Raw genomic sequence first — 27,951 nt, 5'->3', positions numbered from 1 at the left:
GAAACAGGGAAAGTAGTCACATGAATGACAGGGGGTTGTAGTTTCTCCTTTAGGTGCTGCTTTCTAAATGCAAAAATGTCTCATTTTAATTATACTTGAAAAATAGGCCACTCGCTGTGACCGAAAGGTTTATAAGACATTTAAGCTGAGTCAAGTTCATTTCTAAAATCCTGTCTTGGGATTTCGTCTTGCTCTGCTGCAACTCGCTGCGCAGGAACAACTGCTGCTAACCGACCAGCAAGAAGACGAAGATAATGACTCTGGTTGCTGCTTTACAGCACAAAACTATTTTCTATTAGGGGGTTTTAAATACGTATTATCCATCCATTGATTTTCTATACCTGCTTAATCTCATTTGGGGTCGTGAGGGCCTGGCGGTGAAAGCAGGCATTGAGTGAAGGGTGATTTACGCCGTGGGCAGGTTGCCAGGATGTTCAATCAGTTCAGTTACATTTATTTTGGCCGATGTGCTGCTGGCTGGCTGGCAGCCTTTCAATGGAGTCTATTTCAAGTCCTTCTCCTGACAGCAAGTTGCAAACAGGAACTTCTTCAAGTTTTGTCCTTTCTCTCATCTTCCAGAGCTGATAGGCTCCGAATTTTAATTCTTTGGCATTGTTTTGAGATAATGAGACAGGACTTAACATTTCTCCTCATTCTGCTGTTTTCTCTTATGGGTTATTTGCAGCTTCTGCTGCCTTTAATTTCATCTTCTCTTTCTGTTAGGTGTTTTTGGAGTCCTTGTTAATTTACATTGTATTTATCTGTGTATTTCTTGGACAGAGTTATTGATGAAGTCTGTTTTATTTATTCGTTTAACGACTACTGCTTTAGTGGATGAGCCTTGGTATTGAGTCTGGTTCTACTGGTTCACCACATGTTTGAAGAGAATAATCTAATCTAAACCACTTCAACACTGTCAGCACTAATCAGCCCCAATAAGCAGAAAGTTTCCCTTTATGTTGATGATATACTGCTTTTTCCACTTCCCCACATTGCTCTACGACTTGTGTTTTCATTATCCAACTGGTTTGATTACTTAAATTTGCATAAAAGTTAAGTTTTTTTTTTTAAATTAAAAGTGCTTAAACTGGACCTATCTGACACTCAGTTCATTTACCTGGAAGTCAAAACCATAAGAAAGAACAAGCATTTTCTTAAAAAAGACATTCTCAAGTACTAAGCAATAAGAAGCTGGGCTCACTTTTATCCTCAAATCCTGTTTTGCCACCTGTGAATTTGCTCTATCTCACGTTCGGAAAGGTAAATATCCCTGACGCTATCAGATGCAGCGCTATCAGAAACATCAGTGAACAGAACAGGTTTGAAAAGGATCACTGGATTCCAAGCGTTGGTGGCTGCCAGCCATGCACAGCCGCGGTGGGTTAACAGAAAACAATAGGGACATATTTTTGAACTCACACTGCCAGTAAGCGTTGACGTTTATTTTGCTGTTAAAATGCATGACGACAATTAGCCCAGTAATCCGATACGGTGAGACTCGTTCAGGTGAGATGTATAGTGAATATGAACCATACTAAAGATCATTTTATACAAACCAAACTTGCAGAATTTGAGCAGCAGATCAAAACTCACATTTTTTCAGACCTGCAGCTGAAATGTGTTCTTTGAACCGCTCCTTCTCAGTTCTACAGTTTCTCTGGCCACCAGATTAGTTGACCTTTAACACCTGCTTTGTTTGGTGCAGTTGGTGAGAAGGATAAAGTGTATTTTTATTTCTTAAATCATTGCTTTCTACTTTGGTATCTTTCGGCCTTGCCTGTCCGTGTGCAGGCTTTCAGATATTATGTACTGACAAATTTGCTTTCTTTGCATATTATTTAAACTTTGATTCACCTGCAGTTTTGTATATGTTTGATTTGCTAACGTCTGGGGACCCATGCATTGTAAAGGTTGTGTCACAAGTCACAAGTTGTGTATGTCTGTCAGAGAGACATTTTGTTGGTTTCCCAACAATGCCTTGTATTCTTCTCTTGTACAAAAGGTCTTATATTTTGTTGAGGAAAAGAATATTTTAGAAAAAAGGCGGTCATTATTTTCCACCATCACCACATGCTTGTTTAGAGAAGGAATTGCTGGAAAATCACAGATTTGTGATAAGATGAAGATAAAGGAGTTTCTCCTAATGAACTGTTACTTTAAGTTACCAAGCAGAGATCGGTGATTTCATTCATGGTCTGTTCTAACTAGACGGAATCAATACTTTCTTATTTGAATCTTATCACAACGTTTTGCACAGGGAGTCTGGGAACAAATGTTTCTGGCTCAGCATTAGGACCTTTGAGTTTTGCTTTTTCATCTGAACCAGCGGAGTGAAATTACAATAAGCCTCACATGAATGACGTAGCTGTTGCTGCAAAAGCAAGTGAATATATATATATATTTTTTTACAAAGTATTAAAGAAGATATTTTCTCAAATTCCAGTAAGACTTGCTACCTGGGTTTTCTTAGATAATTTTTTTTAAATTTTGCAGACCACAGCTAGCTGCATTTATTGTAAATACATTGAATTGGGCTGCATGTAAATTCACATGAATCTGACTGGATGAAAGGATTGCATTGCTATAAATTTGAATGCTGCAAATTTTTGGCATATTTACGACAAAAGTTTATCATGAGATGGACTCTAAACTGTCTTTGATCTACAAACATGATGCCAAAGTGTCTAAAAAATATTTATTTGATTAAAATCATGTCTATCTCAGAAAAACAAAACACATTTTCTTTAAAAAAAAAAATCAAAGAAGTTTGTTAATTTGAGATAACAAAATATATTTTTCCCCATAAAATTTCTGACATAATTTTCTCATCTAGTAGAAAGTAGAAGTGAGGAAATCAATGTATTTTCCCCAAAATAAGAGTAAAATAAGATTGCTGCAGTTTTTAAACAGTTGCATGAATTTTTTCCACAAAGGAATATTTTTAAAATAAAAAACTTCTCAAGCTGCATCATGTCTCAGTGCTTCTGCCCACACTCCAGTCTGCAACAATCTGGTCTGTATAACAGTGTGGTTAAATATGTATAGGAGAGCTATAAGGCTGCAGAAACCTTCTTGTTAGTGCTTGCTGCAGCACATTAGACTTCCTTGTTTGGACGAGGAACATGTCAGAGGGAAAGCATCTGTCAAATAAACAAGGAAGAACGGTGGGACAGATTTATTTTTTCAACGAGAGGAAAATATTATCTTTTCTCTGTCAGACCTGTTTGCATTTCCTCGTCCCTCTCAGACACAGAGAGGTTTCTCTCTGCGTCTATTGCTGCTTCCTGCTTTGTGACGGAGCCTCATAAATCGACCGACTTTGCTCTTTGCATCTGTCACACCCTCTGCTTGGTTAAGTGAAAGGAAAAGATCTGTGGTGCTGAGAGGTGGTGATTGGTGGGATTATTGATTCCAGAAGCAGGTTGTAATTCATCTTTTCCTGCCTCATGTTTTCTGTCCAGCTCTGGCTTCCCCCCTTCTTGTCGTGTGTGGTCTGATCGCAACTTGTGATCTGAAACTAATTCATTATTCTCCTTAAAAAAATAGACGACTGATACATAATTAGTCGTCTATTCTGACATCTATTAATTGGTAAGAGAATCAAGTATCCAGAAACGTCACTAAATTAATCTGCATACCGTTTACATGCAAGGAAAATATAGATATTTTTGAAAGCTTTTGTTGAACATTTTGAGATTCCACCTGCATGTGTTGATTACTAAACTATCAATAGATCCAAACTAGATGTACACTTTACCTAAAATATTAAGCTAATTAATGTTGTGTCAATAAATAAAACATTTAAAATAATTTAAACAAGAAAGTTGTCAACAGGTAGTCTTCCAATCGTGAAAGACGCACGAAAGATGACCCTCATTAAAAACCTCTTGGTTATTCCACCAATATTAATTTCTGAACTCTTAAAATATTCATATTGTTGTTTGTAAATGAATATGAACTTGTTTTATTTTCATTATTTAAAAAAAGCACTGCATCTTTTTCATTGCTTTGACCATTTTTCATTTTCTGCAAATAAATATTAAGTTTTTGCTTGGAATTTCAGAGACATGTTGTCAACAATGTTGATTTTTAATGATCACTTTTGTTATGGAAACATTAAAGCAAACATTTTGCCACACAAAGCCTCTAACCCTGATTTTAAAGTGATGATTAATGCTAAATATGTCACATTAGGTTCAAGAATCTTGGTTGAAGTCCAAGTTTTTACAAAATATTAATGCCACCCATGAAGACAGTTACAACGATAATAAATGTCAAACTAGATTTTACTTACTGACTTTCAATGCAGTCACATAAGGACAAGTTAGTCTTTTATTTTGTCAAGTAGGGAATAAAAGTCAAGATGATTTACTGGAATGCATCAGCAGTTGTTTGACACAATTACAAATTGGATCCCAGACAGCGTTACGTAACTCCTGATGTGTCTTACAGTAAAGATCAAGTTGCCATACTGACTGTGCTCTGCTGATTTGCACTCAACACTGCCAGCAGTTAATTTAATTGGAAACTGATTAATTGTTCAATTAAATTAGTTGTGACCTGCCCTTAGAGAACCACAGAAAAGCCTGTAAGAAAATATTATTTAATGAACCGTGATACACCGCAGATGAAAGTAGTCGTTATTTTCCTTACCTTTCAAAGTCCTTGATCCTTGGAAGCACTTAAATTAGCAATGCACCAGTCAGCTCTATAGCAATACTTTCTCTCAATTAGACAAGTCAAATGTAGAATAAGAGTTTCAAAAGTATAAAAACTCAATGTTCTGCCTTAAAAACACCACAGCTCTCTGCTTAATTGTCCTGTTTTGAGTTAAGAATGCTGGAGACTAAAGGTGTGTGTGATCTGCATGGAGTCAGGATGTTTTCTCTGGGTACTCCAGCTTCCTCCCACAGTCTAAAGATTTGCCTCTGAGGTTAATTGATCTCTCTAAATCACCAGGCATGTGGATAATTGCCCTTCAAGAAAAAAATGGACGTAATCCTCTCTTGCGTGTTCGCCATCAGCAGCATCTTAATTTGCAGAGCGGCTAACCAAACCACTCATCTGCACTTACGTGTCCATCTATTAGCTCAGCCGTTGTGGGATATGAGTATTTCCCCTGTGTCAGTAACAACTCTTCAGCTAGTAAGAACAGTTTATTATGCAATCAAACTCTGATCAAACCTCTAGAGATTCACTAACTCCACTCTCCTCTCCTTGAGGAACAGAAAGTGTGTGTCCAGTTCAAGACGCCAACACAGCTGATTCACCTCCTTTTTTATTGTCCTAACAGTTGATTTAGACAAACTGATAAACTGCAAATAAATTAAAATGATAAAAAAGAGAAATGCAACAATATATTCAAAAGTGTGGAATCGAAACAATTACAATATTTAAATGTGTGTACAGTTATGGTTCTTCTTTAGTCAAATCTTAATCATTGAAGTGAATATTTTAGTATCAGCTATGGTCTTAAAATGAGATGATAATGCGTTACAGCAGCCTGTTAATGAGCCACCATTTGATTCAGGTGAGTTGAACCAGATAGGAACTGAAACATGAAGGACATTGGCTCTGGAGGACTGACGTTGGAGCCTGCTGCTCTTCAGACTACTGATTGAGATCACAGGCTTCAGTATATGATTCAAAGTTTACAATAAACTCCTTTAACCCAGGGAACTCAAGGAGTTAAGTCACAGACAGCTGCTTTCATTTTCTAATGAATCCAAAGAATACAGTGTCAATCAAGAAACTTGTGGCTCCTGTTTTTCACTCATAAAAATGCGACTGTTCATTAAAACAAAATGTGTAAACATTATCTTGTCTGAGTTGCAGTCCCTAGAAGAGTACAGGTGGGTCAATCTTTAAAGGAAAACAGGCATTGGTATTGGCCAACTCTGAACTTTGACCTCAACTGAGGCAAGTCAGACCTCCAGTTCATTTAATTAAGAGTTACTGACACACTCAGGGAGTAATTCTAGTTGTCAGGTCACATCTAGAAGGACCAGCCATGTTTTGTCCAATAGTAGGTAAACCCAAACACTCAGCACTCTACAGTCAGGACAGTCGGAAATTCACAATAAACAAAATTGTTAATATGTGGAATCATTATGTGAAAATACCTTTCTGTTTTTACTATGGTTATTATTGTCTAATATTAACATTTGGATGATGATCTGACATATTGAAGTGTGGGAATATGAGGGGAAAATGCATCTTCACAACTCTGGATACAGAGAGGAGCACAAAACTAAGAAAAATACCAAAGCTTTGCCGTCAGCGCTCAGTCGACAATAATGACAAATCCACTCAAAAAGCAGAAGTTTTTCAATCAGAAAGAATTGTTCTTTAAATCTGGCTGAGTGATCCAGTTTTCAGAAACTATTGGCTCTTAAAGCTGAATTAATTTCTTCTTAGACTGTTTTGCACGTCACATATGGGTTTTAATTATAAAATCATACCAGTCAGCTTTGGAAAAAGTTCTGGGAAAGTTTTCAACATTATCCTGGCACTTACGTGTAGTCAGTCACTAGAATCCTCTGTGCCACAGTTTGCTTACTGCAAGAAAACTATAATATCTGTCTCTGTTGACTTGCGAAGGCAGGGGGTTCCCTGCTTTTGCAGCTTTTCCAAGTCACCCGTTTGTTTGTTTGGAGAAACCGAAATCATGAGGCAGGCGGCGTTGGTGCTGCAGCTGAGTGGGTGGCGCACTGGGAATGTAGTACAGTATATAAAGAGTTTTTAATGAGACAGAACAGACTTCAGACTTTCTTCAAAACCCGCTGCCACCGGGCTTCATGGACACAGTTCCACCCACAGGCTGGTTTTATGCCTGAAAACGCCAAACCCACAGCAAGTATTTCTAAAGCCAAGAGATGAACTAAGCTGTAATTCATAAGCATGAACTAACACCAAAGGACTTTATTCTGTCTGGTTTCTTTCGATAGCTGTACAGACTGTACCTTGCAGAATCATTATTACCAATTTAACATCTTCACATCTTTCCAGGTGAAAACCATTAAATCATACTTGAAATTTATGTGTTATACCAAAACAAAGTAATGAAAGATGGCGAAGTGGAAAGAAAAGGTCATAGTTTTCCAGAATTGCTTTAAAAAATAAGAAAAAAATTCTGATGTTCACAGCTTGACAGAAGACAGGAGAACAAAACTATTATTTAACAAAAGAACAACAAAAGTTCAATTAAACGTTTATCAAATGTAGGTGACATCGCAAGTTAGATGACACTGACATTTTTAGCATCACACTACAGGGAGGCGTTTCTTTTTCTTTTGTAGGGTCAGAAGCTGGTTAGAGTTGATGGGAGGATGGATGGAGATGACAAAATGCTTAAAATTTTAGTTCACAGATGCTTTCTATCTACTTGACTGAGATGAGCAATTCAATAAGGAGAAATAGACAAAAAATGCAATAATTTGAAGTTCAACGCTGGTTGAGACAAACCTCAGAAGACTTGCTGCTCTAATCGCAATGAAATGAGGTTCCAAACATCAACTAATGAATACAAATGAATGTAACTTTTCAATTTGCAGAAAAATCTGAAAACCATTTATCCTTTTCATTCCACCTTATGATTATTTACTACTCTGGGATAGCATATTGCATAAAATCCCAATAAAACAGAATAAGGTTTGTGGTTTTAATGTGATAAAATCTGAAATGAACACCTTTGCAAGGTAGGAAGATAAGTCACAAGCTTGAAAAATGACAACAACAAGCATATAGTAAAAAACATGACTCCTCCAAAAGTCATTTGAGAGAAAATTAGTTGGGAGAAATCCATATATTGATATCGTCAAGTGAAAGTGATGCAACCACGCAGAGATCTAATAAGAGCAGAGTCTTGTGTGTCAAGCTATTGGCTGTTTAAATGTAGCTTCATGCAGATTGTCTAATTGCTTTTTGAAGCCTGTCTTTCCTCTGGGACGTTGTTAACTTTTATGCACTGAACAAGGGTCCTTTTCACTTTATTATTATGTAAACCTAGAGGTAGGACATAAAACATCTGATGGCGTATTAGTGTTCAGGCAAAGACACCAAATATATTAAAATTCCTAATGGAGCAATTTAGAGCGGCATTTCAAAGCAACAGTCTTCTGCCAAGGACTGATTGCCTCTAATTTGAAGCACACAGCTAGTACGGGTGTTCAATCTCCTTGGGTTAATAATGTATATATTGCAGTCTGACATCGCTGAGAGATCTACCCAGTCAACTTCAGCTGTGAGAAACGTTTGCACCTTTGGACTTTAAATTGAGTATCAACAAGCTCAGCTTGGAGTTTCAGTACTTGAGTTTCCTGGACTATTCAGCTTATATCTAAAAGCAGAGCTACGCAATCATGCCTCCAGATCCCAGACGACCGTTGTTCTTCTTCGTTAGAGGTACATCATTTTCCAGCCTCCACTCAGACTAGCTGTGTCCCTTGATGTTACAGAATATAAGTGCTCATCATTACTCTCATGCCTCTTTGTTTCACCATTTTGCTAATCACTTTCAGCTCGAAAGCAACCGACACTTTCTCTACACAGAACCAGACAGAGAGGAGGGTGGAAAAGGTTGCTCTTTTTCTAGAACATGTAAAGTCTCCTCTAATATGATGGTTTTTCTTAACAAGAAAAATGATCTTACTGTCAGTTAATATTTTGGCCTATCAGTGGAAGTGGAAAGAAAATGGCAGCTAAGACTTGTAACTCATCAAGTCTCTGTAAGTACATGTTCCCCTTCATTTACTCTCATGAATGAGTAAAACATCACGTTGGAGGTAATAACTTGTTAATTTACCAAGGGATTTAACACAATAATAGGTGGGGAATGTTACAATTCTGTAAATGGAAAGCTATGATGTATTGTATTTCAAAGACAACTTATTGAAGTCAATTATGGTAAGTTCTGTTAAATATAATTGTAATTATAATTACATGCTCACATAAAATATGGCCAGCAATGTGAAAAGGAAATATCATTGGCTATCATGGCAAGAGCTGCGTTACAGTCCAGCAATATTCCAACAAAACTCAATGTTATTTCAGCTGGGAGGAAGAACTTCCTGTAATAGCAGTCGAAAGTTATTTCCTGCTGAGCATGCAGACGAACATTTGACTCATTTCAAGAGAATGAAATAAAAGCACTTAAAAAACATAACGGATTGCAGTTCCACAGACCCGTGGGATGGCCAGATCAATGTCTGCTTCATCAACGCTTTGCTCCTGACTTGTTTATTCCTCAGATCGATTTGAACTGTTTCGCCTCCAGGCATCTGTATAATGTAGAGATGCTAGTCTGGGTAAGGCATATGAACAGTTGCATGGCTCTACTGTATAAAGTCAACTTCAGGAAGAGAAGCATAGTTTCTATGTTTCTGTTTTACATGTCATTCTTGCGCCTTGAGCAGTTTGAAGTGGATTAATGAGAATTCACTCTAATTATTCTGGGCAGAAATAGAGCCAAAATTGCCTCTACTCCAACAATATGACTGTCAAACTAATACTGTGACTCTGATGAAAATGTTGAGCCAATAAAAGGGATGTTTCTCTCCACCATCGAGAATCCTACAGCTCCACGAGGATAATGGCACATTTACTGGGAAGGAAGAAAATAGCCTCAGAGCTCATTTGGGATTGCATTAAATTTTAGTGAAACATTTAGCAGATGGGTTGATTAAGGCTGGTCTTCATTGTCTGTCACCAGTGAAGCAGCTAAAGGCTGCACACCGCTTTAGCACCCCAGATCTGCCTCTTACAGCACATGTTCAGCACATGTTCCCTCGGCAAAAGACTGAATAAAAAAAAACATATCTTTTAAAGCAGAGGTCAAGATCCCAAATTAATATTCAAATGTCCCTTTTTGCACGTTTTTGTACTTGCATTTGGGTCTCAACTGTTCCCAAAAACACTCCATGAGCTTAAAAAAACACCCAGGCCTTTTTTGGGAAATAAGTTCATGTTTTTTTGGTGTCTGGAAAAGGAGCTGTTTCAAAAACATCCCAGTTGTTAAGTTACAATTGCAAGCAAACCAAGAAGAGCTCCAGTACACTTGGTCAGCTGGGTTTACCACTTTACTCGGTGAATTGGTGATGGAAAAGTTAAATGTTTTGTTGTTGACTTGGCAACAAGAAACCACTCGCTACATTCTGGTTGGTTGTGTTGGATGCCCTACTTCTGCTTTTCAAAGATGTATAGTCGAAAATTGCTCATATGTTTGCAGATATTTTCACATGTGAGTTGGAGGGAGCAGCTTATTTGAATTAAAGTGACAAGATGCCCTAAAATATATTATTCTGAAGGGAACAATGTGCATGGACTGCACTCTATGCTTAGTCCACAGCCTCTATGTGAGTCTATGGACTAATCATAGACTCACATAGAGCGAGTCTATGCTTAGTCCATAGACTTATCCTAACCTGTTCAACAAAGCAAAACAGGTTACCTTTAAACTGCTGAAGTCGAGTTCAAATTAGTTTTATGTAGACTTCAGCAAGGAGCTTACATTGGACAAAGGAAAACAAAACCTGACTTGAGGGTCTCCCAAATGCAATAAACCTTTCATGGCTTTCAGCTGCTCCATCATGCAATTCCCAGGGGGTTTTGGCAAATAAATGCAGAAAGTAAGTCAAAGTAGCAAAACGCAAAAAGGTAAGGAGAGAAACAACATGCTCAAAATAACTATTAAAAACATTCCTGAACAACAACCTGCTTTTCGCTTATTATTGGAAAATTATTACGCAATTTTATTTTTTACAGTAAGTGTCATAATGCAGCTGTGTAGCATGTAAAATGTGATGTTCACCCCTCAGGCGAGCTATAAATTCACCTTGGGTTTGATTTGATGTGACGAACTGAATGTTTAAGTGAAGAGAAAGCAGAGACACAACTCTTTGGAAGAACTGTTTGGATTACATAACCGTATATCACAGAGATTGCTCTTGTGTCTGACATGGTACGTCAAGCTACAGTTACAAAACCAGCATTAAAATGAGCCGTTTTCTTAACTCGAAGCAGGTGGTTTCAAGATTGTGGGAAAAGCGCATCAAAATTTAAGAAGCAAGACTTGCAGATCAAAATCACAGCACGGATTTTTAGAGAAAACCTCAATCCCTCAACAATAAAAGTGTTCTGAAATAATACAAGATTTTTAATCCCAGATCATTTGAAAAATTGTCTCGAACCACGTGTTTACTAGCAAATGCATCAAATCATTATAATTATTTCATTATAGCTGTGTGGCCTGAAGACAGGAGCCACAGATGATATTGAGCGTCTCTTCCTTCCTCCCACTCATCCTGCAGGATCTCAGCTTGTTCCGTGGGAAGCCCTCAATTATTCATGGGGAAAGATGGTGGCTGGATCTTTACATCTCTATTAAAAGTGGAGGTCAAACAGAAAGCATACTGAACCAAGTGGATGCAACATGTAATCGAACACGATGGGTAATCCCAGACAGCAAACAAGACCAGAAACATAATTGAACTCTATTACACTCCTTAAATCTTTGAATAATATAATCTGAAAACAACATGACTTTAACACAGAACACTGTCACCAATCCAAATAAATTTTACCCACTGATGATTTTACCACAGATGGTGAAAGTTATGGGGGCAACATGAAACTGCTGCTGCGCATGTTAGACAATGGGTTGTTGCTAGGTAACCAAAGAGTGAGTGAGTTGGTGCCACCAAGCTAGCTTTTCTAGCCAAGAGAAGTTGAGTGGCCAAAACCTTTCCTCTGCCTTCATCCCCGAGAATCCTGTGCGATTCTGACTATCATATTGATATTGATCATGTGATAAGTATTATTATTATTTTATTGCCCAGCCCAACCACAGTCGTCCTTATCTTTGCTAGAGGTACAGACAATTAGCATCATTAGAAGAAAATTACGCTCCTGAATCAATAGAGTGTTATTATATATTTCCCCAATTATTTCAGTTTAAATATAAGCGATTTCTAATAACTTTAAAAAGTTCTGGGGTTCAAGGCCAAATAAAACCTTAATCCTGGATACTTGTGATGGATAGATGTATGTATAGGCCTGATGAGCAGCAATACTTAGTACGCTAGGGTGTTTTCATCAGTGTTCATGTTGCTCGTCTGGCAGCAATACGTTCAGAATCACTTAAATGCTCTTCTGGTGCACTCCAAGCTCTGGATGCTTTTGTAACTGAACACAGTATAACGTAAAAGTATAAAGTTGGATTTCTGTCAAGACTGAAAGTGCCATCAAGTCAGATAAGTTATTTTCAATGGGATTTCAGCCCAAAGCAACATCATGGTGTCCATTAGCCCAGATTCCTGCATCTATTCCAGTGAATGCTCCCAGGGTTTATTTATGCGACATGTAACAGGGAATACCCATCGCATATTTATAAAGAAAAGCGGTACTCAAGTGGTGTTTGAAATGCAAAACATCAGGCTACCCCAAACCAAATTATTCTTTTCTATGTGAATACAATATAGTGAAAAAAGCAGTTTCAAATGCTGCAGTTGAGTGATAAACAGGCACTGAAGTTGTCCGTCCACAGCTCCCCACTCCCTGCTGACTGCTTCGAATCTTACAAGAAATCTAATCTTAATTCAAATTGCAACCAATTTTAATAACCACTTATCTGTAAGTGATTATCATAGCAGGGTTCTTTCTTTCATGAGAAACCTCACCATCATCGTTTAGTCTTCTTTGCCACTGGGTCAGTCATTCTGGCAGATTAACGATGTCAAGAGACGGTAATTGGATTCTCCAAAATTTGTCTGATATGTAAAAAGTCGGTGCAAAGGTGTAATAATCCATCCACATTTTATTTCGGTGGTGGTCCAACAGCTGCTTTACAGAAAACAGTTATAATCAGACTGCAGTCAGAATACGCTACCAAACATCTGAGCCCAGGACTATTCACACTCTCAGAGATCTTAAATCATTTTTATTCAGCACGAAGTTTGTCTATGAAAGAAAAATAGATGGGTAACTATAAAAGATAACAAAACAGCATATCAGAAATTATTTATACTGACTGTTATTATGTCTATGTAGCATAAATGAACCTTTGCACTTCAGATTTTTATTTAGGAAAAACTCAGCTCTTTTGCTCAGTTTAGTTGACCAGCTAATTTCAGTTGACAAAATAAAGTAACTTTTCTTCAACTTTTCTTAAAGCAATAGGCTCATATCTCATTTTGATGATTTACTCTTTGATGTATCGTTCGGTAAAAGAAGGAAACAAAATCTGAGTAAATTAAGCAAAGCAGACAAAAAGAGACCAGAAGTATTGAAGCTGACTATTCAGTGATAATTATTGAAACATCATCAATGCATTGGAGAGACATACAGCTCTTAAAAAATGCACCCAGATTTTTAATCAGATATCTCAACCAGATATAACTGTGGTGCGTCTGCATGTCAGCGGACGACTTTGAAAAGACACGGCAGTGTGAGGTTTCATACGCGTCTTTCATCTGATTTACGGGGGTTTGTGTGGGCTTCTGATTGCTCTATATTTTATTAACTCCATTTCAGCAGGTGGTTTTGATGTTTTCCTTGGCTTCAGCACCATAACAAATTGGCTTCTGTGAGTCTTCCTAACTATAAAAGAACATTCCTACAACAACCCTCATTTTCTGGGCGACCACTGACTGATGCTGCATTTAATCTCCATCTTGCTTGTAAACTTGAGCAGTAGAAAGTAATAAAAACCAAAGCAAGGAAGTAATACAATATTTAGCAAGTTTTGTGGCGAAAAGGTGACAGAAGATAAACTGAGAATGACAAACATAAAAATACCCCTGCAAAAAAAAAAACATAAATTCACCTGGGATCAGGCTGATGTTCCATGTTTCTTAAAGATAAAATCACTTAATTTTTATTATTAATACACATTAGAGGTTGACCTGCTATTAGGGAGCAATAAATAACATGGTAAGAAGAAGAAGAGCTGAATATGTGGCGTTTCTGGTGTTAAACGGTAGGTAAAAGCAGCCTCTGCAGTTAATTAGTCCTTCAGTATTACCACCAGAAATAAAATGAATAATCTACACTATTGTAAAGTTATGTTATTTCAGTAGATGATGCAGGAGAATGCTGAAATGTTTTAGTTTTATCAGGGGTAAAAACATGTCACCTTTCAAAAGAATTAGCAGGATTACAATCAAAAAAATATGTTGTAATATGAAATCAGCAAAAAAAATATGCAATTAACTCGCTAGTGAATTAGATTTTCCGAAAGGTCAAGATTTTCTTAGTCATTTTAACTACGGAGGGGAATAAACTGAGCTGCAAGATTTTTCAGCAGAAGCTATTTTGATGCTTGTCAAAATTTGTACTCTATTTTGAAAAAAACAACAACAAAAAAACATTTGAATTTCCATTCTTGATTATCAGACATCAGGACTGATATTGAGACAGCTAAAAAATTTAATCTGACATTTTAAATTTTTATACATTTTAACCTAAGCTGTTGCTTACAATCACAATCAACATCATGAAAACCAAAATGGCTGCTGGATAGTCGTCACGTTGTGAGTTGTAGGAGGAAGTGTACTTTCGCCTGAGCATGACAGATATAGATTAGTTATCACAACATACCATCAGCTCCAAACCTGAGTTCTTGACACCTAGTCTAAATAGACACAACTCATTTTACTCCAGAGATTTCAAAGATCAAGATTTTACAGATTTGATGGTGAGTGACTTCAGATGCGGCAGGTTAGTTTGAGATTTTCATCACTACTAAAACAGATTGAACAAAGCCTGTAGAGGGCTTACAGGGAGAAGCTACTTTAACTCATCAAAAGGTCTCATAATCTCTATAATCATGGCTGTGAAATTAGCTACTTGAGTTGCTATGAAAAGAAGACATGAAATCACATCTACAGCTGGAGTCCAATACCTCGAAAATGTGCTGTCAATGCAATTTTTATCTAATAAAAGAACTGATCTTCATTAACGTGAAATTCAATACTGGTCCCAGAAACATTAGAAACCTCCCTCTGTGGATGTGGGGAACCTGGCTGGTGCTGCAGAGAAAGACAACAAAAACATCACCTTAAGCGAGACAGACTCGCGCTGCACTTACAGCATCGGAGAAGCAAAGCAGGCCTCGGTAATAAACCTCGAGTTATGATTTATGAGTTATCTCTGGGACATTTATGGCCACTTGCTTGTATGTCACGAGAAACAATCCAATTTGAGACAAGAAATGGAGAGCAGGCTCTGTACTTATTAGATTGACTCCTCAATTTCACCGTCAGGAGAAAATAAGATTTCAGCATAAGCTTTTTCCCACCCAAAATATGAAAAAACAAAGTCAATTCAAAGTGATGTTGGAGGAAAGATGGGAAATATGTGACTTCTGATCTGCAACCTTGCAGTGATTTCCCCCCTCCTCTCTTTTTCTTCTCTTCATCTGACAGTGTCTTTCCTCAGAGCATTTCCCCAGAGCCTGAGCTCAACCTGCAGAGCTGCTATGTGTGGCAACTGTTGAACAAAATGGGCTCTCATAAAAATGAGCTGGAAAATCGATGCAAGGAGGGGGATTTCTTTTAAACAGGTGAAATTGAGGGCCAGAAACATAAAAAAGAGAGCGGAGAAAGGCTAAGAAAGGATTTGGGAGGTGAAACGGAGAATTTAAGAGAAAAGCGCGCCGGCTCCTTCTCTGTGTTACCGGGTTTAATTTCATGCAAAGACATTTGAGTTGTCTGTGTGTTTTTGTGTATTGGCAGATATGAATCCTACAGCGAAGTGGTGCTGCTGTTTGGATGTTTGCAGCACTTGCTAATGAGCATACTGGGAGGCCTTGCCTTGTTGTTTTGTTGAGTGCTTGAAACATTGCAACGGAGAGGCAAGGGCGGGAAGTTAACTCGAGCTGTCAAAAATAAAATCTTTCAATCTGGGTTAATTGCTCAGGGAGAACCCCTCATCATTATCACTGGAGATGTTATTTTTTTCCCCCCTCTTCTTTCTTGAAGCTAGAAGAAGCTTCAAGAAAGAAGCCATCTCATTCAAGCTGAAATTTTCCCATTATATTGCACAAAACGTAAACATGGCTTTGTTTAGGCCGTTCCACTGGTGTCCTACTTCCCACAGAGCTTCTGTTTGACCTGAAACCATTTACTGCTTTCTCAGCAGCATCCAACATGCCAAAAAAGTAGAAATGACCGAATGTGATCTTCCAGTAGGTCAGTCTGTTTTGTTTTTATTATTTTTTAAATAATACTGGAAAATACCTAAGTCTGTGTTTTAGTGTTTGCGATAAGCAAGTTTCCAGGGATATTTGTTGCATCCCGTGAGACGTGTTTTAAAGCCTTCAACCATTGAGCTCAATACAAACCCAAGACAATAACGCTCTCTCTTTTTCTTTTTTAAAAGAGAGGGATTCTGCTGTCTTTTTAAGGTATTGCCATCTTCTTATCCTCATACCTTTGACGCAGAATCAAAGGTATGAGGATAAGACTAGACGTAGACTTTCACGATCAATAAGTTCAAAAATACAGTGGTTAATGACTCTTCAATCATTTATAACAAACCTGGACAGTTTCAGATTTAAGCTGTCGAAACTTTACCAAACAAAAGATAAAAAATAATATTACAGACGACCTCTTTCAGTCTTCATTCCTGAGATTTCACATTGCATCACTAATTTGCAAACTCCTGATATTCTTGAACACAGCTCAGTGAATTTTACCTGCAGTTCATAACATCAGGTGAACCTCAGTGGGGAAAAATCAAGATTTTTGGCCCTTATTGAAATCCCTGATTCAATTCTAAATAAGCAACATTTTGCTCAAAGGAGCTGATGCTAAAACATTGCATTTTGTCACATCATTTGAGTCTCATACTGTCCTATTTTAAACTTTTAAACTCTTACATTTAGAAAATACTTATATGTAAGAGTTCTTGTTGTGTAAAATATTATTACTCGGGGTGATACTAAGGACTCGGTGTGTATGGTTCACAAGAAATTACTTCCCTGACAGTCACAGTTGGTAAGAAACAAAGATTCCCATTAAATTCCATAGGAAATGAATGCTGGTCATTTTTGACCCACTCACAAAAGAATGGAGTAGTAATAGAAAACATGCTATTTCTTAAAATGTATAAGAGGTAAATTAAAATTTTGAATTGCATGATATTAGTAACATATAGTTTGAGGAATACCTGGAATTTAAAGTGATTAAAACTTTTCATAACAAAAATATTGCAAAAAGATGACCTCACTGGGTCAAAAAGGATGCAATTACGCATCGGAGGGTAAATAATTTATTTTTTTTGTCTGAAATGGGGGCAAGGACCACATTACACACTGAGAAGCTTGTCCAGAAAAGAGATTTTTGCTCTTTCCCATCAGCACTTCTTCCTCTGGAGGGATGGCCTGATTCATTTCATTTTTAATTAACAAATGAAGGGCGTGGCTGGATTTGTGTCTGTTTAAACCTTTGAAGTGAATTGCTTGGTTATGTCAGCAGAGAGGTGCCATCACTGAATTAAAAACCACGCTTATGTAACCCTGGCAGACTAATGCAAGCATCACCAGGGTGAAAATGTGTGAGAAGAAATATGCATCAATGTAAGCTCTGAAGCTGTTACTACAAGGCTTTGTTTTATCTGTCCATCATACATTCTTATCTCCAAAGGTCAATGGGGGTCAACACCCCAAAATATTTTACTTCCCCATCAGCTTTAACTATTTCTCAGCTAGTTCTCACAAAAAAAGTTTCTTGTAGAATATAAAGTGGGACAGAGATTAAACAGATTTTGTAACTACAACTTAAAGTTAATGATTGTGCATCAGTTTATGTAGTGTTTTACAATACTTCAGCCAATACAAAATAAAAATGCATCAGTTTACTAATGTTGAAAAACTGATGGTGCCTGAGGGGAGACAAGAGTTAGAAACAGCCGCTAGGAAAAGACGGGCTATTGTTTAATTAAGGCAAAATTGGCTTGATGTTTAATTAAGACAAAGCTAATCCATCCATTATGAACCGTGGAGGGATTATTTTCAAGGGAAGGAATTTTGTGTTTGATGAAGTTTCAGCTATTGGAAGTGACTGGAAACTGCGATCGCTGCACGATCACCTTGAAGCGAGATCAAGTGGAGAGACTTTTCCAAAATGGCAGCAGACTAGGAATCACTTCGCTGTGGTCACTTGGTCAGTGAGTGCATCGTCTTAGAAACGACAGCAGAGTCACTTTCACTCACTCACACACGCAAACACCCACCATGCCTGGGACTTCCTTCTGGGCACGCTCTGTTTAGTCCACTTGGAGTGAGGGGTCAAGTGGTAAATCAGCTGGCGGCAGATCTTGTTGGTGGATTTGAGTGACTCAGTTTCCTGCAAAAACACAGAAATACAACTGAATCATACTCTTGAGACATAAAATACCTTTGAAACCACATACACTATGCAAAAAAAAAACATCCTGTTATCTCCCACTTTCTCAAAAAACTAAATCAAACTGAACTTTTCATGACATAAAAAAGTTATAAATGCCAGAAAAATTGCAATAACAATAAACGATAATATTGTTGTTTTTAGAGCATTTTTAAGTAATATAATGGTAATGGCAAAAATAATGATGCAAGAGGGCATTCTGAAAGATCAATAAACTGTATTAATAAGAAATATTTAACACTGAAACTAGAAGACATTTTAAATATCTAAAAGAAATCAAACAAAAAAATAAAATAAAATGAATTAAAATGTCTTTGTAAACAGAATTGTCCTTCAGAAACGGGCAAGTTGAGACCAAACTGAAGACTTTTTCATCCAGTTTTTGGTAGAAAGAGTGCAAAAAAAGAGAAACGGTAAATCATACCGATGAACATTATTGAGTTTGTTTTAATTTATCATGCAATAAATTGATTTATTGATAATTGTCTGATTGACAAATCCCTAACCCCATAAAATATATATTATAAAATATCAAACATTAGATGTTTGATATTTGAAGTCCTCCAATAAACTCAATTGAGAAAAATCTCCTACAAACATTTCAGCCAGCAGACATTTCATCACAGACTTTAAGTGTAAAAGGTTGAGCTGAACAGGGAGAATCTAATTAAAGCTACAACTCAATGACAACAAAAAGGCAAAGTCGTAAAAGGGGAAAAACATTGTTTAATTCACCCTGAGGAAACTAACGACTCCTGCTGCTACTTCTTCTCACAGCTGACAAACTGAACAGGCTTCAACATATTCAACCACTTGAATGATCAAGCATGAAGTCACTGGGAGTTTTTTCAAAGGATCCGACGTCTGGATGGATCCACACAGCCAATCGTGTGAAATAATCTGGTGAGTGAATCCAACCGAAGCGTGCGCTGAATTAACTCAAGTCTGACAACACACTCCAAAAATTAGGTTTGTCTTGACTCACAGTCTGTGTTTGGATATTAAATCTATATGATTCCTGGGTTGTTGGAAAATGTTGGTGCCAGAAGCAGCTGCAGGGCCCTGAATTCAGCCTCTCTACACCCTTGTCACGTTTGACACAGTATCTCGCTACGGGTCGGTGGCCAGTCAGGAGCTCACCACTGCCAGTCTCTCACTTTCCTTCCCTGACTCCTGGGCTTTTGCTTCCGAAGCAAACAGGAATAAAAAAGGAGTTTCCTACAGACTTTATCATTGGACTTCTGTGATCTTGTCTTCAGACTTTAAATTTTTTCCTTACAGGAATGACATTTCACCACAAAGAAAGATGATAGCTTCACGCGATTTCTGTCTTTTTGCAGCCAATCTGAGCAGCTGTGCCTCTGTTCACACGCCCAAGATCGAAATGTATCTTGAATTTTAACGCTTCTGATTTGTATGCTGCGCCGCAAGTGAATGAGCTCGGCTGCCAGTCTGGACGAAACGCAATTTACTTCTTAAAGAATCAGTGGTTCCATTTTAGTTTCCGACACATTGAAATGAGGATAGTTGCAGAAATACTAATGAAGAGTGTGATGGCCTGCTTTCAGAGGCAGCATTCAGGAATTAGGGGAGTTTTCTTGTTTAGTTGCTCCGCAGCCACTCGCCAAAGTCCTCAGTGTCCTCACTGTTGGTGCCAAATCTCCTCTGACCCAGTAGCTCGGTGGCCAAAAAGCTTTTTGACTTCAGCACAGCAGCTGCCAATTTTTCAAACGCACAGAAAGGCCAGGGCACTAAATAGGGTCACAACCACATATAATGCTCTCTCTGTTCCCTTTATTCATCCTTAGCTGTCCCTTTATTTTTCAAAGTGAGTACAACTTGATTTATGCATTTGGGAATAGCAAAAAAATCCAGTTTTCCTTTGTTTGTGTTGTAGTGGATTATTGTGTTTGGGTAGTTCTGTAGTTCTAGATGTAGATGAACAACACAATTAAATTACTGATTTAAGAGCCCTGATTTTACAATAAGTGGTCATCAATGCAACATTTAAACAATCTGAAAAGCTGCAGCTTCATACCCGTTTTGGGCATTGCAGGTCCCGGGCGAGACTGAGCAGCAGCTCGTGAGAAATGGGGTCCACCAGGTTGAGAAAAGCTGCGTTCTTGTACAAAATGTCGTTCAGTGATGAGCCCTGCAGTCCTAAGTCCTGAGGGGAAAGAAAAGACCGAAATTAAACTCGGAGCTTCATCTGATTAAACTACTTGTGAACACTGCAAATTTTACCAGCCGATTTGAGCGCTTTTTAGATAAAGACAGATCAAAAAGAGATTTCCAAGCATTTCTTTTATTTTCTCCTTCCATCTCAGCTTCTTATCTTAATGCTGGGAGATAGGGATTCCCCATAAGAGTGCAGCACTGGGCTTTGTCGCACACAGTGCCAATGTACATATGAAGATAATTTCAAAAGCTGAGAGCCATTTGAGAACTGCGTTTAAGTGAGAAGAGATGCAATATTGTTATACCTTAATCAGATAATACAGCTTTACTCTCTGGTGAAGAATAAGTGTTTTTCTACAATATTTCTACCTTCAAGGATTGAAGAAGTTTAAGAGCGATTTAATAAAACCAGAAACCCAGAGGCTTATGAATTGTATGTTTTCCTCAAACCATATCTGTTTAATGTAATGTACATACAGCATGTATGTAGCATGAGTTTGTTAGAATACATGATGTTTTAAGACAGACTGAAGCTTTTTTGCACAGAACAAGCAAGAGAGAAGACATGAAACAACACAATTACCTGAAAGGTTTGTGGGGATAAAAGTTTAGAGGAAATGGTTTCTTTTTAGGTGTAATGCTTAATTATTTCATTATGGACGTTGCTGGTTTCACCAAACATAAAGAGAGGACCCACGTTTTCACCAGTCCATCACCCGCTTGTTGATGGCGAAACCAGAGGCTGCGGCGCTTCTGAATAAATGTTGTCAGCAATTCTTTGAGCTGAGACGCTTTTGAAACGGCAGGCTGGAGGCTAAACATCTTCTATATGTGCTGCCATAAGGCTTCGGGGGCACAGTGGAAACAAAGACAAAAACTTCCATCAGCAGTTTCTCCTCCTCCAGCTTCTGGGTTGATTTATTACAGCCGAGATCAGTGGGATTCCCTGATGCTGGAAGATCCTCCACACACATGTGTGAAGAAACTGAAGCGTTGAGAATTTTTAAACTGTGCCTTTTGATTATGTAAGTGCCTCATTTGATCTGCGCCACTGCTGCATCACATTCTGGTACACAGATGAAAAGACAGCTGTTTTAAATACACAGAGAGATCTGATTGCATTCACTGACGTCTCATTGTGAAAGCATGAAATGTTCTGCTCTTTGTCCCCGACAGGAAGCTTCTGTGCTCTCCTCCTTTTAGCTGCACATCTCCAGGTTTCAATAAGGAGAGCATCTCTAAACCGGAGAACATCATCCCACACATGCGGTTCATTAGAATCCAGAAACATATAAAGCCTAATGTAATAAATCCCATCCCACATGTTTCTGCTTCGATGAAAGAAATATGCAGCAGCAGTCAGAAGATGGAGGTTAATTTAACTCCATTTTCAATAGATTTATGGTCCTCTGGTTCAACTACCTGATTAATTGTTCATGACTGGGTGACTTACTGTTGCGATCCATTAGTTAATGACCTCAGGGCTAAATGCATAAAATCCAAAACATATGCGGCATCCAAAAAACACAACAGCCAAACTTTTCAAGAGGTTGTAATTTGGACAAAAATTAGACCGCAAACAACTTTTAGGACTGTTTCTGTCTGTTTGAAAAAAACACAAACAGAACGGGAAACTTGCAAAATTTGTTTTCCCCATTTTAAGATCAGACTGTATGTTCAACTCACCGAAGGAATTCATATCTGACAATTTATTCGTGCATCTGAACTACGATCTATACGCAGGATTTGAAAATGTTTCAGCAGCATCAAAGCCTGTTGAAACATAAACCTGTCTTTCAATGCGTCAGTGGTTTGTCACACAAAATTTACCAATATAATGACAAGAAATATAATGTTGGAGTGTTTGGATTAATCAGCCTTGGTGATGTTTTCTGCTTATGTGTAGGTGACAAAAAAAAAAAACTTAACAAAAGAATTTCCATCAACTTTAAACTATGTCACAGTATAAAATAAACTCAATGACAAAGTATAAACACAAAAACTACTTTTAAATGGCACTATTCACTTTAAGTCAATGAATTTGAATTAACAACTCCTGCAAGAAATATTCAACTGTCTTGTTTCTGTATAATGTGCAATGTGAATATCATTGCACAGTACAATGTGAATATTTTGAATGAAGTGAAGTCATGTTGATAAAAGAAATGAGCTTATCAAGGCTATTTATGTCACAAAATAAGAAATAAAATCTGTTCTGCTGTTAAATCACCTGTAAATAATGTAATGATTGAAAATATATGACAAAACGTTAAAAATTAAGTTTATATGTAAAGCTGAACAATATATTGAATAACAATTATGATTCCAGCATCAAAATATGTAAAATTAGGTATGAGGTGAGTTTTGTTTCCAAGATTGACCACTGCGCAGATTGCGCACTGCAGGTTAGCAGGCTGATAGGAAGAAGACCCCACCTCTTTTCCCTCTTGCAAGACGGAAACATTTTACAGTTGTGAAAATAGAGCTGCACAATAATTAGAGTCAAGGTTAATTAGAGTCAAGGTTTCCCACAGAAAACTTGCTAAGCCCGGTGGCTGGGTACCAGGGGAGTCATTCATTCAGCAGGCCATTGTGTTATTGAGTTAAAAAATGTTTAAAATTGACAGGAACTTTGAAAATATCACTTGATAATTATGTGTTATTGAAAAATTGGAAAATTAATACCTGAACACCAACTATAAAGTCTTAAAAATGCAAACATTTTAAAAAGACTTAAATAAATAAGCAATGCTTAGCCTGGTGGGGGCACAAGTGAAGCCTGGTGGCCCGCCAGACTTAACATACACTGGGGGGGAACTCTGGACAATGCAATGTCGCAATCTCAAAAGACTGTTTGGCTGCAATATTTGTCAATATTCAATCTCTGCTTGTCTGTGACATAGTGCTGGATGGCTCACAATATTCAAGAATAATGCAATATTACCCACTGATAATTTTTTATTTTATATTGGCTTTCCTGTACTACAGAAAACAACTTGATAGGTGATAATATTAAAGAATTACATCAACTGGTTTCAAAACAAATTGATGTAAGGTTTATTAAAACAAATCAAATGTGACAGCTTTGCTTCGTTTGAACTGTAGCATCTTACTTTAGTCTGACGCTTTATTCCAATAAACACTTGTCTGTGGTTTGTTAACTAATTAATGTCTAGAATAATCCCAAACTAATTAACGTAATGGTCCAGAAGTCATATGCTTGATGAAGATTTAACACTGTTAATGGTTCCTGTTTGCAATGACTTCCTGTGTGTGAAAGAATGAAAAAGTCTCCTTCATCTGTCATCTCAAGGTGATTATCTCCACATTCATCCATTCCTGGGAGGAAAAGCTGCCTTACTGCTGGAGAGTTGCAACAGGAGATCTACTGGCACTTTTTCACCCCCCATCTTGAAGTGTTATTAGTCAGACACTTGGCTTCAGCCCAAACAATGTAGCAGTGCTCTGGCTTCACCTTGCCTCGCGGTGGAGGGAACAGTCGTGCTTCGTGAGCATCTTAAACACGGTGATATGGAGATGTATGAAACAGAAGGAAGATCTGATATCCCATCTGAGATTTAACAGATTGCAGAGCTGCTTTAATATATATATATATATATATATATAATAATATATATATATATATATATATATATTATTATATATATATATAGATATATATAATATATATATATATATATATATATATATAGATATATATATATATATATATTTATATATATTTATTTTTATGTGCAAAATCTGTGCAACACCTAATACAACACATTTTTTCAATTTTCAGTTTTCTGTTCCACATGCTCTCTGCATTTGTATGAAGTTATTTATGTCAGAGTTATATGTGGAGCTCTTTTGACAGGATCAATCTCTATCAATAGTTAGATTTCTCAAACAAACAACAAAAGCAGACCAACTGACACCTATTAATAATTCAGAAGAGTTAAAACTGAAGTTAAAAATGCAGCCAATGTATCAGAATTATAACTTTCAAGACTCTTTTCCAACCTGTTGTTAATTTGCTTTGTTTCAAATCAGCTGATAAGTTTGATTTTTGAGGTGGGATTTTTATTATTATTATTAGCTCCTGCATTTTTTATGTTTCCCTGCATCAACACACCTGGATGAAGTCACGAAGCAGGACTCTGTAGAGGTTATATGCTCAGAAAGCTGTTCAGCCCATAGATTCAGATGCGGTGTTTTAGGGATGTATGAAAAACTTGTAAGCACTCCAGCAATGGAGCGAAAGACCCCAAATGTTAGTAAAAACATGATGCTGCGTTTCCTCATTTTAGAGGTTGCAAATACGAACAGAAACCAATCAGACATAAAAATCTAAGCCAGTCAGTTAAAAGGAAGATCATTGATCTCCAAAATTTGATCATCTTTGCTGGAGGGAGGCCACTGGAATCAAACTGTGACTTAGACATTACCTTTACCCTCTGCAACGCAAATGCTGCAGAATCGACTGCAAAATCTGTCAAAAGCCGCTTTCCTGCCTTCATGTTAACTAATGCCAGGTCACTAGTTTGAGTCTTGTCATCAACTCAGACACAAAACAGACTTGGTAATATTTTTTTTTTAATTCAAAATTTCAAATCCAAACAACTCTGTGTTTATGTCAGTGTACATTTATTAGAAACAAGGGATTTTTTTCCATAGAATCATTAAAAAAACTGCAGTGCTATGCAACAGGGCCCCATAAAAATCTTGAATAAAAAAAGCACGGCTGAGCTTTGTTAAACTGCTCCACTTTCTTGGGTGTAAGGTGCATCATTCATCCTGGATCCTTATTCACGCCTCTTAAGGATGCAATATTAAACACAATAAAAAGGTAAGGAATCTTACGCATTAAAAGTCGACAATTATTTCCAAAACTGACTGAATTTATGTCAGTATCCAGACAATATCAGTGTTCAAATGTTTCGCAGATAAAAACAAAGTAAATAGGTTTAATTTTATAGTAAACAAGGACAGCAATATTTAAAGAAGCTGCAAATAGTAAATGATCAAAATTGTTTCACCTTTCAGAAATGATCAACAAAGACACACCAAGATATCTAACTAAATATAACTCTCTGTGTATAATCATTTGGAGTTTGTGTGACTTCTGAATGCAAATATTTTAACTATGATTCGTAGAGTGTAAGCTATTCTGGATTGTAAGAGGAAATTGTTACAATCTTTGACTGTATATAGAAAACAACAAAACAAAAAACACAAGCAAAAACATCAGAAACGTTTGTTTTCTGACAAAACTTCATTTCCTTTTTCTCTCTCTCTTTTTTAGAAATAATTATGAATAAGATTTAAAGGAAGCTAACAACTCATAAGTTCCTACCTTCCTCAGTAGTTTGAGCACTTCTCCTGCTTGCTCTGTCTTGTGCTCCCGGAGCATCCTCTGGATCTCCCGGACCCAGGCCACCCGTCTGACATACGGGCTCTGGTTGCTTTTCCGCAGCATCCCCGGCAGCTTGTCGGACTTGAGCATCAGGGATGTAAACAAGAAGTCTCCGCCGCTCCTGCCGCCACTTCTCTCCTCCTCTTTAGGCAGATCATTCCGCTGGTGTCTCCTTTTGGTCAATTTGCTCTCAAAATCCAGACTTCTTTGTCGGGTTAACTTGGAGCCCATCACTCCAGGGAGGATGTGTCGGAGGCAGTGGAACTGAGCTGGAGCGGGGCTTGTGCAACGCGCAGCCAAAACATCACACCTAAGCTGCTCCGTACGGGACTGGACGCGCATCAGACGTCTGCTTCAAAGTTGCAAAGCTGCTTAGAAACGCGCTGCAAAAAGCACATTACAGTGCGCTGTTCGTGTGGCCGACGTCCCCTGCATGCATCCCTCTCCATGCACTGCCCGAGCACTCTGGCATCCTTTGCCTCCACTCGGAGCTGGAGCTCTTCTCAGCCAATCAGACGGGGAGCTGCTGCTCAGCTTGGGAGCGAGAGTCATGCAGCAGACTGTTGAATGTTGTCAGATTCGTTTTCCCACCTTTCCCCGCATCATAAGCCAGGCAGACAGGTTAGAGACAAACTGACAGGATACTCAGCAGAAGCGCAAAAACAAAAACACTTTAAATCCATCATAATAAATAACTTTACCAAGAAAAAAAAATATCATTTCTGAAAAATGATTATTCTCTACTAGATTCTGGTTACTTTGTTAATTTTTCTGGATGCTCCTATATCAGTGGTCCACAACCTTTTTATTACCGCGGACCGGTCAAAATTTGGCAATTTTGTCGCGGCCCGTCAGATAATGCTTCCGCATGTTGGTGTTCCCGGTGAAGCCTTTATTATTATTATTTATTTATTTTGCCTTTACGACAATCTTACGACGTGCTGCAGTGTGTGGTATGTTGAACACGAATAAGTTGAATAAGTGGCGGCATATTCAACATTGTCTTGGCGAGATTATCTCAGCCTGTGTGGTTTTTTCTCCTGACCAGGAGCAGAACGCGGCACGCAGGTAGCCAATCAGAAAGCGCGGTGACGTAAGCACGGAGGGAATCCCAAACAGTGTGCATGGCAACTGAGAGTCCGGTGGACATCGGACAATTTATATATGTTTATCATATATGGCTGTTTATTCAGTTAAAAATGTTAACTATGAAAAAATATAACTCACCTCCTGCCGACTTTTATCTAAGGACTTGTATTGCTTAGAATGATCCACAAACTATCGCTGCTGCTTCTACATCGTTATCGTGTTTGTTTATTATAAATTAAAGTATGGTATGTTGGGGGTTTTACTGGATTTTCTTCTGGAATCGGGATGTTCGTGAGTGGAACGGGTTGCTGGACACACGAACCGAACGAACCTGTTGGACTTTCATCGTCTCCGAGGTCACAAAGGTTTGGAAAACCGGCCGGCAATCCTTAAATCGTGCCGTGTGAACCAGACCTAAAACGCACCAGCTCCACTCCTCTCGTCTCCTCTCGACCACTGCCCTAACGGTCTATGACTCTGGTCGCTATGGTAACGTTTACGTATCCCTTCAAAATAAGACACAGATGCGACGCAAAAACGAACATTTTACTCTCGTGAAAATTTTAACTGACGATAACGACTAATGGGAGTCCTGAGCTTGTTTTTTTCTGCAACGACACGGTCCCATCTGGGAGTTAGTGACACCCGAAGAGTGGCTAATGCACAGGATGCTAACTTGGTCTCCACAGTTCGAAGCTTCATTCCCTCATTAGCGAGCCGGAAACCACGTCAGAGCAGCTTGGACTGTGGGAATCACCTACCGAGATAAATCCAGTTTCCAGTCTCTTCTGGGCCTTTTCTCTTCACAAAGAAACTTCTCACAGACATCTGATCTGTTTCTGACTCATTTTGCTGCTTGTGGTTCAA

At 38.0% G+C, this 27,951-nt stretch overlaps 1 protein-coding gene across 3 annotated transcripts in view; it reads right to left on the bottom strand.

Annotated features, from left to right (window-relative positions):
* Window positions 1–27,951, bottom strand: part of lrrc75bb (leucine rich repeat containing 75Bb) — a 32,795-nt gene extending 4,844 nt beyond the window's left edge. Inside the window, exons 1-4 of one of the 3 annotated variants that reach the window (XM_055040173.1) lie at window positions 27,846–27,951; window positions 25,936–26,586; window positions 20,440–20,568; window positions 18,229–18,341 (exon numbers count right to left, since the gene is read on the bottom strand). In XM_055040173.1, the coding sequence (XP_054896148.1) occupies window positions 18,229–18,341; window positions 20,440–20,568; window positions 25,936–26,337 (644 nt within the window). In that variant the 5' untranslated portion in view covers window positions 26,338–26,586; window positions 27,846–27,951. Of the gene's footprint in view, window positions 1–18,228; window positions 18,342–20,439; window positions 20,569–25,935; window positions 26,587–27,415; window positions 27,735–27,845 lie in introns of those variants that run through there. The other 2 variants (XM_055040174.1, XM_055040172.1) reach the window with 2 other exon arrangements.

The sequence above is a fragment of the Poeciliopsis prolifica genome, unplaced genomic scaffold, assembly GCF_027474105.1.
Source record: "Poeciliopsis prolifica strain line A6 unplaced genomic scaffold, Auburn_PproV2 SCAFFOLD015, whole genome shotgun sequence".
In the NCBI taxonomy this organism is placed as follows: Eukaryota; Metazoa; Chordata; class Actinopteri; order Cyprinodontiformes; family Poeciliidae; genus Poeciliopsis; species Poeciliopsis prolifica.
The sequence above is the reverse complement of the archived record's forward strand: the minus strand, read 5'-3'. Positions and strand labels throughout refer to the sequence as shown.